We start from the raw sequence: 13048 nt of genomic DNA on the forward strand, positions 1-13048 counted from the left end.
CATGAAGGTGATGGGGACATGAGGCACTCCCCCTCAGAGCACGCCACAAACTGGCCATACCATTGGCAGGGTGGGCAGATGTCTCCCTAACCTTGGCTGAAAATTTCCCCCTGGCCCATATTCAATTGCTACTTATTGAATTTGCAGGTTCCTCTACATTTTATTTACAGGTTCTTTTTATTTAAATGGGTTCATCCATTTTCTGAATGGGAAAACCCACAAATTCCCATCCGCCTCCCTTTCTCCAGATTCCACGTATTTTCATAGCACAAGAAAGCACCAGAAACCGGGGTGTCTCTGAGACCAGATCTGTGATTGTTGCTTCTGTACAAGCAATGAGGGAAGACACAAGTAAATTAGTATAACAATTGCTGTCATTTCACCCTTAAAAAAAGATGTAGCAGGAAGAAAATCGGAATTTGACCAATATGGAAGGCATCCTGGTTTTACTGTTGGACCAGAACCAGCCCTCCTTACAGAAATTTTAGATACTATTTAAACACAGAACTGGGTAAAAAAGTTCACAGATAACAGAGTCTGTGGATCATATAGCCCCTGGATGGTTTTGTTTACAAGATTTTTTGGCTGATTCAAATAGTTTGCAAATATTTTCAGCTATACATTTTCAACTCAGCATTCTCAAACATTAAAATGCTTCTTTACAAATATCTACCTCATGGTCGGATAATAAAATCAGTTTTGAGATAAAACCCAGAGGATTCACACTTCTGTACTGATTTACCAGATATCCATCTAGGAGATGCTGGAGTAAAACATTAGAGAGGGAGAGGTTCAAACTAAGTGTTAAGCACAGCTATTCTTTACATTAATAATTTATGCTTCACTGTAACAACACGTTTTTAGCATGGATTTCACTTTAATCTTTTACTTCAGTTCACTAACTCCCACTGTGCCACAAGCGGTGAAATCCTTAAAGACAGTCACAACACCAAAAAGTTTACATCACAAATAGATAATATCAAACAGTATGCGGAGGAAAACGGGGAAGGTACACAGAAAAGGCACATAACACAGATGGGATAAGGATACAGGTCTCTTATTCGCTCTTTCCATCACCCACACCATCAGGTTTCTCTGCTGGCAATAGCATCTATTAGTTTTTACAGCTATTAAGGACAGTTTCCGAAGTACTTAGAGCACTGGGTCCTGACCCTCCTGCTTCTGGGAGGACACGCACAGGGACTGAGCAGGGCTCTAAGTCATTAGTTGAAATAAGATCACCCTCTGCGGAGTCGTGACAGGTCCGAGCCACTGTAAATAACAGCTACGTACTCTTAGAGCCTCCTCCAAAAAGTCTGGGAAAACAGAAATCCCTCCCTTCACAGACACTGTAACTTTGACTGGAATAAAAAAAAGGGTTCAGAAAGCACTGAACAGATTTAACAGTAGCAAATCTGCAAGTCCCTCCTCTGGGAGGTATTGCGCAGCAAGTTAAGAAGGGAACACATGCCAAGAGTTTGAGGAGAAGGGGTGAGGGGCAAAGAGGAGCCCTGCCATCACTGCTGGGGGAAGGCGCTGGCTCTTGGCACAGCGAAAGTGGCAGCAGCTACTCAACAGCAGCACCTTACATTGGCTCTGGGAGCCCTCCAGTGGCTGCACGCCCCTGGCTGCCTGCAAGAGGAATCGTGTGGGTGCTGCTGTCCCCATCCCCAAACAGGAGGGAGGCAGATGGACCCTACAGTGGAGTAGCCATCAAGATGAGAAGAGGGAGTTGGCCACCATCAGGCCTTCTTCCAGTCTGAAGTAAAAGCAGCAAACCTCAAGCCAAGCCCTGATAGGGAATGTACACTCCAAGGTTAAACTTAATGTCACAGGGTCACTGTTTGGCAGATGACAGGGAGGGGAGCACGGTCAGCTCTCCACAAGCCCCGAGCTCTGCAGGTTACCAAACTGCACAGCAAGTTTGCCAAAGCTAAACCCACATGGAAAGAGCAAGCATTTGCGCAAGGATTCCAAGGCAAAAGCTGGAGCTCAGCTTATTTGAAATGCAGGTTAACAACAAGGAGAACGACTCACGACTCACCAGGGACATGGGAGTCCAAAGACAGCAAGGTACCAGGGGACAGCAGAGCACTCTTCCACGACTGAACCTCGGCACAAGTGCTCAGGTGATTTCAAAAGAAGAGGGAGGTTTTTTGCTTGGTTGGTTGGGTTTTTGTATGTTTGGGGTTTTTTTTACACCTAGGGAAGACAACCACCAGCGAGCACAAGAGGTAAAGCACAGCTGGCTGGCAGGCTCTAGGTTCAGAAGGAAGAACTGCCTCAACCCACCTCCTTTGGCACACTGCAAGTCTCCTCCAGAGCACCTGAAAAACAGCCCCTTTTGCCCCATCACACACATGGAGTGGGTGTTTGCAGCCCCAATTTGCGATCCCCTTCCTTTATATGGAAAATGGTAATACTCTGATTTCCTCTGTTGCATATTTCACATGACTGACCGCAAAACTATTAATATCTAAATCCAGAGTTGGTTCAGCTAGACAACTCATTCCCTCCATGGAGAGGAAAACCACAACTTCTTCCATCCCTGGAAAAACCTTTTGTGACTGCAAGACCAGCAGCTCAGATGTAGTACGGACAGTTCTGGTTTGCTGATACACCTCAGTGGAGAACATCAACCAGCATGAGAGAGTTGGGCTTGTTTCTTCTGTGCCTCCTTCGCATCTCCAGGAAGGGTGAGTTTTGAGCTTGCTATGAATCCCTGCCTGACCAGGGTTTTTTCCCCCACTCTAGTCAAAGTGCCAGGGCAATTGCCTAGTACAATGAACTCTCCAAGAACTGCACCATCCATCACATTGCTTAAAAGGATCATGAAGTTCCAGGTGCATGTGGGAATACTGGAAAAACTTGAAGGCTTGACTCTGCAATCATCAGAAATCTTTGGTTGTGTGGGTTTTACATCTTTTGCTTCTTTAACTTGTGCAGGGAGTTATTCTTCATCTAACTTTCCCCCCACATTGCCAGTTGGATGTAGCACGTCCATCACCACCCAGAAGTGCCGTTTCATGTTCCTGGGGGTTATTATGCAATGGACACCATTTACTCCAGTTCCACTGCACGCTTAAGCTCATGTTTAACTTCAAGTACACGCTTAAGTTCCATTAAACCTAACGGAATTTGCTTAGATATACTGTCAAATAGTCAACAGAGCAAGGCTAGTATCTGTGGTGGTCTCCAGCTCTTGATCTTGTTATTGCATTCATGACCTGAAATAATTTTCCCTGATACACTGATCTGGCAGCTCCTTTCAGGAGTTACCTCCCGTAAGGTGTGTAGGCTATTTGCCTGTCACCTTCAATCCCATAAACAAATGGAGGCTGTGTGTTAGCAAGAGGACACCATGGAAGACCTAAAAGCTAAAGCGCTAAGGTTAAATGATACACAAGATGCTGACAACTCCCTCCGCTCATAACAAGGCAAAATGTGTTTGATAGAACATAGAAATGGGTGGAGCTCGTGACACTAGAAGCACTTATTTTTAACATTATTTCTCATGTGGAAGGCAAGGCAATGTTTACGTGCTAAAAAGAATGTTCTTTGCTTAAGATTTAAAAAAAAAAATAAAATTGCAAACCAAAAAGGTGGCAGAGAAAAGCAAACCATTTACTCAAAAGCACATGATCTGCAGTTCTCCAAAAGTGAGGGTGACAGTGACACACAGTGAAACAACCAAAAAAACCGTGAAATAAACTAGAAAGCAACAGCATTTCTGTTTTCACTGCCAGGTCTTTGTGCTCAAAGTCCATGAGCTTCCTGGAGCTCCTGTGGCCAGGTAGCCTTGTACATTAGATTACTGAGGCTGCAAAGGGTAGTCATGTAGTTATAACGAATGACAAGGCAGCCCGCCTCCAGATCTCAGTAATCAAAATACTGGCTTGGCCCCGATTCCAGATAAATAACTTAATGGCAGAGAACTGGTCCTACATTGGCCTTTGCCCATTGTGCAGCGCACAATAGATTAATACAAGCTGCACTGCCACTGAGGTATTTGCCAAATATTATGGAGAACAGATATATGAACAAGCAAAAGAAAAAAATAATCTTATCTTAGAGTTTACTCAATTAACCCGACAGCTGAGAATGCCCACATACCACAGCAAAGCCAGCGAGACCAGGCATGGGTGGCAATTACTGGACACCTTTACATTTTTTGCAGTTATTCTCAGCTATTGAGGGGAAAGCTCCCGATTTAATGAAGCCATCAAATGACTTTTATAAGACAGGAATCTAGCCACAGACATTCCTGAAGCCACAATCTGCTGCTACAGCTGCTGCAATTAGCAAGACAGGGGATAGATACCCATATCTATACGGACAGCACTGCCTACAGGTGCGGTTTGTTGACGCTGTTGGTTCCTGGGGAAGAGAAATGGAGGAGACCTTGAGTTTTCCCTATGGACTTCAGAGGTGGGGAGCACCCAGTTAGGTGAAGGCTGTTTTCATCATCAGGCAGAAACGATCAGACTGGGTCTGGTGGCAGCACTGCGCTAGGATTTACTGCGACTAAATTTGGCCGAAGGAACAAAATCCCAACCGTTTGTGACATCTCAGCTGGAAAACTCAGGATTTCCTACACCATAACATCAGGACAAGGCCTGTCTGGGAAGAGACTGGTAGCTAGACTGCACAGCGCAAGCTGCTCTGCTAACAGGGAGATGCTTTCTGTGTTGTCAAGAGCATCCTCCTTCCTACGATAGGAGCTATAGAGGGAACTTGCCTGTTCTCACCAGCCCTTGTAAGATGAGTATCTCCAAGTCTTGATTCAGATCCTGCCGCAGCTTACGAGTAAGATGCTACTTGGGGATGATAGCAGCATTGAGCACGAGAAACATCAGCTGTTTCTACCTTCCCCGGGCGTAATACAACCACCAGCCTATTGGTAGAACAAATATTGTAGCGTGGGAGCGTGCGTTGTGTGCACGAATTCAAACGCAGGGCTGTTGCACTTACCACACTTCAGTGCCTAAACCCGCCAGATCTCTGAATACATGCAAAACTAACTTTTACCTTTTTTTTTTAGACAAAAAAGAAAAAAAAAAGTCTTCTCCCCCAAGCACATAAATGTCTGTTAACTGCAAAAGACTGTGTTACACTACTGACAATGCTATTGTTCACCTGACAAGAGGCCTGTTTAAGAATTACATCACCTGCAACATGAGCTAGTCCATCCCCTGTGCTCTGCTGCAGAGCAAGAGCACCCAGCAGCACAGGGCCCACCACGGGAACAGAGCATCCATTTTCTGAGCGACAACAGAGCTGATGCAGGAAGGATGCCCAATTTCCCTCTTAAACACTCCACATAAGTCATTCTTGATCATCTCTTTTTGCTTCTAGGTGTGCAGTCCAATGGCTGGTCCGTTCATGTCCCATCTGATGTTACTGGTGAACTTGGGAAGATGGTGATCCTGCCCTGTACTTTCACACACCCCTACAAAACGTTTGACCGGACCCTCACTGCCATCTGGAGGATCAAGGAACCTTACAACGGCACCATAGTTTTCAAGTGCATTAGTCAGAGCGCTGGCGAGCTCTGTAAGACTGCCATCAGCTACAAAAACAAATACAAACTGCCTGGCAACCCCCAGCACAAGGACCTTTCCATCAGGATTGACAATCTGACCTGGAGCGACAGCGAGAGGTACTTCTGCCGGGTGGAGTTGTCTGGAGACATCCACGACAAGTATGAAAGCAGAAATGGGATAAAGCTGCATTTGATTGGTAAGAGGGCATGAGAGCCAAAGGAGGCAAAGCCACCCCGAAGGGAAGCAAGAGCCACAAGATGTGGAAGCTGATGAGGTGGTAACAGAAGTTGACCTCAGATGGTCTTCCAAAGGGTTGGCTTTCCCAGCTCTGGGGGTAACTTGTAACATTTGGGCACGAAATACTTGTTGCCTTCTGTAGTCTTCCAGTAGGAGGTGATGTGCTCAATGCAGGGAAGGGAACAGGAACAAAACTGGTTAGGAAATAGCCAAGGTCTGGCTGCTGGGGTAAGAGCCAGCCAAGCCCTGGGCATCCATGCTCATCACAGGAGGGGTGGACTAGATGACCATTAAAGGTGCCTTCCAACCCAAACTATTCTATGATCCCACTTTGTCCCTGCAGCACAGGATCTGTGCAGTTCACATCTAAATTCCTCTGGAGCTGGAAAGGTTAAGTAAAAACAGCCTGAAAACCAGCTCTGATCTACAAATGTCAAACTTGGGTAGCTGGCAGTCTCCATTAACACCTAAAACTCCTTGGGCTCTCCCAACCATTGAGTTGCACCCAGATCAGATGACACAAGGAGCTTCACATCCTCTTGAAGGTTTTCACTATCTCCAGCTTGGGCTGAAATGCTGTTTTGAATCCCGAGAAAAAAAAAAAAAAACAACAACCCCAAGCTCTTACCCATATCTGGCTGAAAGCAGCATCTCCAGCTGCCATGGTCACGCTTGCTATGCATACCTGATCCTGTCCCTCTGGAAAGCACACAGCCCCAGGCTTCTCCAGTGTTGACCAGGGGATCACTAAGAAACCAGGGGGCAACAGCCACAAGGCAAAGCACCTTTGAGGCAACACCAGGCACCGGTATCACAAGGCGAGAAGTCCATCCACAGGGTGGACGTCCGCATGGAAGTAACACCTGCATCCCCACACGAGCTTGGGACCCATTGCGATAGCTGCTGGATGGAGGTACGCGGGGCGTTGCTCCTTCCTGTGGAGTCTGTGGACCAAACAGACAGGGAAGGAGAGAAACACAGGGAGGTGAACCACACCGCAGCCAAAATCTGACCCTCAAAGTTAGACACTGCCCATCGGCTCCCACTGAAGCCCACACACTGCTCATAGTACAGGAACCCAACGCAAGAGCCCGCTGCTGCAGTGGGACTCGTTTGCTCTGTCAGATGAATGATACGGCTGAAAAACACCTTCTTTTAGAGCTGTGCAGCACGGGAGAGACACGGCAAAGCAAGCAGGGGTGAATCTCCAGCACGGACCACACAGCCCCGGCTGTGCCCCTCCATGCCCAGGGCTCCCACAGTCCCTGTGCCAACCGCACCCCCAGGCTGCGACACGCTTTATTCAGACTCAGCATTCATTTATAAGGAGAGGCAGCTCAGGAAAGTGCTTATCCCATCTCCCCAACTGCGCTCGCAGATCAAGGGAGCACTAGGAGACCCAGGTGGCCTTGGGAACAGACTCAGACCTTACTCATGAGTGCAGAGGTGCCATGTGTTGGACAATTTTGTTTGTGAAGTGAAACTGCCTTACGCTTGCTGTGCATTGCGGGCATCCAGACAGGACCTGAGGATGAGCTGCGTTACTTCTTGGGAAGGTCTGCGTAGTCAAGGGTCTCCTTGGGGCAGCTCCTAAGCACCCACACACACAGCATGACCAGGGCAGGACCGCAGCAAAATCTGTCTCTCAGAGGCTACCTAGATTTTAACATCAGAGGAATGATAACACAAGCAGATAAAGTACACCAGCTGCCCCCTGCTTTGGGAGTGGGCCCCAACAGTATGAATAAATAATGCTTAAAAGGCTAATTTAAACACCAAACCAGGCAGACACACAAGTAACACAGCTAGATCAGTCTTCCAGCTTCAAACTGCTCCTGGATTACGCAGCCAAGGGGCAAGACATGCTGTATGTGGTTGCACGCTCTGCATTTGCTGTCCAGCCTGACAAAAAAAAAAAAAAAAAGAGAGATAAATACTGAACTCCTGCTTTTCCTCTGTGAGGACACTCATTTAGATCCCTTTCACAATGCCTTTAGGAACCAAATGCATGAAACAGGCCGATGGGTCCAAGAGGAGAGGACCAATGGGTAAGATAAGCTTGGTCGTATCAGCTACGCTTCCTTAGTGGACTAGACCAAAGATGACATGTTCAACAGCACTTCTCTTAACGTTTTGCATCCCCCAAACGATCTTTACCACAGTTCATTCAGTCACACAACCCCATATGCTACAAATACCGGATACAAAATTAGTGGCCCTATCTTAGTATTGGTGTGCTACCCCAAAGCAACCAGGAACCTACACCAGCTGTTGGATGGTCACTAGAGGGTTGTAGGAAAATGTCAAACACAGGTGGTAGCAAAGAGTGGAAAGGTTCCCTGTCAATAATTTGCCAAATCTGGCAAGTTTCAGGCATCAAGCAAAGGGCTCGCACAGATTCCTCCATATGTGCTCTGGAGGTCAGAGCCAGGGGAACAGCCAGAAGATGCTTGCAGGAGAGCACCATGGTTGCCTTCTCCTGGACCATGTGGAGATGCAGCCAGTTGGAAAAGGTCATCAGCTACACCTGTACCTATGTCATGGACAGCAGTGGGCTGTGGTTCATGGTGCAACTGCAGAAAGCAACACATCTTCGTGGATAATTGCCCTGCTACAGCACAGTGCCTCTGCCTTCTGCTACCATGGAAGGTCAAGTTGACAGAAGCTCAGAAAACTGCGTAAGGCAGTGCAGGGGTAAAACATAAACAGAGTACACATCCTGGCACACAGGCTTTGCTGGGCAGATCCCTCTGCTCCTCTATCCAATACAGGCAGGGTGGGGAAATCTAGGGAAAAAACAGCTGAGAAAAACGAGGCAGGGGAGGTTTGATTCCAACATGATACAACATGCTGAGGGTCCACCAAAACCAAGACCTCATTCCAGGTGTCTTTCGTTAGACCTGCCTTTGAAGCTTGATGCACTTTCCTCCCTTGTTGTGATTTCTGCAGCTGCCCCCAGGATCATCAACATCACTGTCAGCTCCAACGGGGATCGCACCTTCCAGGCACGCTGCACCGCCGAGGGGGAGCCAGCACCCGCTCTGACCTGGACTGGACCATCCTACAGCAACCTCACCTCCATCACCAGCATGAACCATCGTGTCACCAAAGAGCTCCAGTACCTGACCCACGATGGAAAATACACCTGTACCGCTGTCAACAGCCACGGGAGAGCAGAGGGGGCTGTGTACTTCTACAAATACAAAGCATCCAACAGCTCCTTCTTCCTGATCCTGATCTTTGTGCCGCTAGGAATTAAAGTGCTCATTTTGCTGGTGATACTGGGCTTCACTGTTTTCTCGAGAGGAGGTACGTATCACTATTTCCCTCGGTAGTCTTCCCTCCATCAGACTGATAATCAGTGACAGGATGCAGCAAATAAAGGCAGGCAGGAAGGGCTGGTTGTGTTTTGGGTGGGTTTTTTTTTAATGGTTATATGATTTTCCACCCAAGGAGAAGGGCATTTCTAATGGGAAATCTAAGAACAAGTCAGAGGGACCTCCTGGCTGGCTCATCACAGCCTGCAGAAAGGAGGTCTCCTTTGGGAAGGGACCTTTGAAAAGACAGAGGGAGCAGGAGTTTCCCTGTACCTGTGGAGAAAGGTTAATAAACTAACAGATGGGCAATTAGTGGAGAACCCACTGCCTACACAACCAGATTTTTAATTTTTTTTTTTTTTTTTTTTTTTCCCTTGAAGCAGACTAACTACTACCTCTTCCCCTGCATCCTGTAGGCAGGATTTACCTTTGCTGCATCCCACCCAACAGCTTAATCTCCTGGGGTGGGCATCCTCATTTTACAGACCACCCCTCTCGGTCCCCTGGGACTCACTATCCAGGTGCTTCCCCATGATTAGTGAAATCCCATCACTCAGCCATGCCAGGCCCACAAGAGCAGGGAAACCCCAGCTCATCGGAGATGAGAATCAGCTCATGGACTGGGCTGCATCAAAAGAACTGTGGCCAGCAGGTCGAGGGAGGCGATTCTGTCTCTCTACTCCACTCTCGTGAGACCCCACCTGGAGTACTGCGTCCAGCTCTGGAGTCCTCAACACAAGAAAGATGTGGACCTGCTGGAGCGTGTCCAGAGGAGAGCCATGAGGATGATCCCAGGGATGGAGCACCTCTCCTGTGAGGAGAGGCTGAGAGAGTTGGGGCTGTTCAGCCTGGAGAAGAGAAGGCTCCGGGGAGATCTTATTGCAGCCTTCCAGTACCTAAAGGGGCTACAGGAGAGCTGGGGAAGGACTTTATACTAGGGCTTGTAGTGACAGGACAACGGGGAATGGCTTTAAACTGGACGAGGGCAGGTTTAGATTAAACATTAGGAAGAAGTTTTTCACTTTAAGGGTTGTAAGGCACTGGAAGAGGTTGCTGAGAGAGGTTGTTGAGGCCCCATCCCTGGAGGTGTTCAAGGCCAGGCTGGACATGGCCTTGGTTATATGGTCTAGTGGGAGGTGTCCCTGCCCATGGCAGGAAGGTTGGAACTCGATGATCTTCAAGGTCCTTTCCAACCTAAACCATTCTATGACTCTATGACTGAGGGCAAGACCTCCCCACAAAGCTCAGAGGCCCCTGGTCCCCAGCCCACCACTCCACTGTGCGATGGCACAGGGAGGAGGGGACGAGGAGGGACTCCAGGCTCTGCCTCTCAGGCTGGACGAGACATCACAGAATGGTGACTCATCTGTAGAGACTATCTGATGTCTACACCTTGCAAAAGCCACCACTTGCCCCTAACTGTAGAAATTGTAAGACCAATCAGAAACACTTTGCTCCTTATATTCCAATGCCAAATTCCCACCCTCGTGAAGGGGACCACACACCTGACAAAAAGTCTTCTCACCATTCACTGGGGTGTCACCACCACCCTGCAAGTGCATTCTCCTGACAGCTCTAGGCCAGTCCTGGCTCTGCAGCTCACTCCAACCACACTGCTAACCCATGTCTTCCCACTTCACAGGTCCCTCCTCCGTCCCATCCAGCCTGACCCGGTAAGGACATCCTGCCTTCTACTCACGTTATCCAGCAGGAGGGTGGAGATGGCTAAGGAGAGAAATGCATGTCCTTGGTCTTGGCAACAACCTCCTGGTCTGAGAGCAGGCTCCTGGGACAAGGACAGGGTTGGGCTGATGGCCAGGCGAGCCAGTTTGAGGGACCAGGGATAGGGAACTGCTGGGAGGAGGCTCTGGCTTGGATCAAGCTGAGGAAACCCCACAAGACTGGGGCAGCAGGTTGCAGAGACCATGGCACATGGATGCTGCAGCAGCAAGCGGCTAGCAGAAGCTCAGGTGGGCCACAGGCCCAGAGCATGGTAGGAAGCCACAATAAACTAGCAAAAAAACCACCCACCGAAGGTACAGGCGAGGGGAACAGGCTGGGGTGGCATCTGCAGCAGGCTGATGAATGATGAACAGGAGGGAAACTGTGCGACAGGAACCTTCCCGTGCTCTGCACCCCTGTCTCTAACAGGGCAGAAAAAGGGCCCACCTCAAACCTAATAAACTCTGACAAGTGTGGAAGAACATATGGAGATGCCAGAAAACCCACCTCAGAGCTAGCTCAGGTATGGCAGGGCCTGATTCTTTGGCTGGCATCCATACCACGCTCCCACAGTACCTTTGGCATTTACCATTACCCAGCACAACACCGCTCTTGGACAGAATCACAGAATGGTCAGGGTTGGAAGGGACCTCTGGAGATCATCTAGTCCAACCCCCCTGCCAGAGCAGGGTCACCTACAACAGGTAACTCCAGCAGTTCACTCCTGACAGCTGTGGTGGCCAAGGTAGGAAGAAATGGGGGGAAAAAAGCCTCTACAAACTAAAAAACAAAACCAACCCTTAGGCTAAGCCTAAAGAAGCTGTACCTGAGGTCAGTATAATTACATCTTCCTGGGGCTCCTACCTTCCAACCCGAGTTATCCCTGTGCGATGTCTCCTTCCCCAACCTTACCCAAGAAAGATGGCCATTTCAGGAGGACACTCGAAGTGTACAGCATCAGGACACAGTCAAAGAGGCAACAGGGATTTTAATCCTACATTAACTACCGTTAAATTTGTATTAACTATTTGCAACAGCACAGTTTTGCTGATTTAACAGCGTCCAAACCATACTGCACCCTTGATTGTATTTGTATAGATACATACATAGATAGATGAAGCTTAAAAACCACGATCCTCTGTGAGAAGATCCTTCTCAGGAGAGGTTCGCACCGCCTCCTGAGGCCCTGAGCAGCAGGACAGTAGTTTGAGTTAATGCTAACAGTGTAGGAGACCAGTCTGGATGCTTTAAGATGTAAAACATTAGAGGCAACTCAGACACTTAAAAGCTACCTGCTGCAGAGGGGAGTATCCGTATCAGACAGCACTGCAGACACTCACCCTGACACTCCTTAACTATTAGCTGAAGCCACGTAGGAAGTCTAGAGCAGCCAGAAATGTGTCTTCACCTTATTCACTTCTTCCATTGCCAGGCCACAGCTGCAAGATTCTACCTACGAGAACTTTGACCGCAGACATGGCGGCAGCCAGACTTTGCCGACAGAAAGAACAGCATCGAGACGCAGCTGAGGACCTGGGGAGGACCTGGGCAATCTCATCTGCGCCCGCTCGCATGGTTCCAACTCCCGTCTGCTCGGTACAAGCGTGCCTTTCCCAGTGAACACAAGACTGCTGTTGACTGATGCACGGAAGGTCAAACAGGCCTTGCAGGTGCATGTTTTCCATCCCCGATGCTGCTTTATAAGCAAGAGAAGCCTTTAAAAGGAAGACAGATGAAAGAAAAAACAAAGAGGGATGGATCTGGAAGAGCAGAAGAGCATCTACGCAAGACGCCAGTTCTAACCAACCTGTGTGTTTTTAGCCTGTATCAGATAGCGTTCAGCAAGCAGATAACACTCTGCCGTTTTCTCACATCTTTTTGCTTTGGCATTTTTCAAATGTTACTTCAAAAAGCAGTTTCCACCACTCTAGTTGTCAAACCACGTGCAGCTTCCTAGAGCCCGCAAGTGAAGTATTTTCATGTTTCAAATATCAGCTGTGGAAAAAAAAATATGCTACTGGAATTTCTGTGGGGGTGTGTGGGGTGTGTGTGGTTTATTTTTATTATTCCTTAACTTCCAGAAGAGTTTATTTAAGAGTTTAAAGAAAATCTTAACTTTCAAGGAGTCCACACAAAAAGGAAAAGAGGTTCTACAAAAGCTGGTAGAACTGAAAGCAAGACATGCAAAGGGTGGTCTGTATTCTAACTCTACGGCAGCTCCTAGTGCTC

At 48.1% G+C, this 13048-nt stretch overlaps 1 protein-coding gene across 1 annotated transcript; it reads left to right on the forward strand.

The window, feature by feature from the left end:
• Nucleotides 1–1943: 1943 nt before the first annotated feature.
• Nucleotides 1944–12348, forward strand: SIGLEC15 (sialic acid binding Ig-like lectin 15). Its single transcript, XM_009894752.1, has 5 exons — nucleotides 1944–2073; nucleotides 5356–5739; nucleotides 8730–9089; nucleotides 10740–10770; nucleotides 12252–12348. Exons 1-5 carry the CDS (start codon nucleotides 1944–1946, stop codon nucleotides 12346–12348), a joined length of 1002 nt encoding a protein of 333 aa, XP_009893054.1.
• The last annotated feature ends 700 nt before the right edge of the window (nucleotides 12349–13048 follow it).

This window comes from Charadrius vociferus, unplaced genomic scaffold, assembly GCF_000708025.1.
Source record: "Charadrius vociferus isolate BGI_N301 unplaced genomic scaffold, ASM70802v2 scaffold151, whole genome shotgun sequence".
Lineage (NCBI taxonomy): Eukaryota > Metazoa > Chordata > Aves > Charadriiformes > Charadriidae > Charadrius > Charadrius vociferus.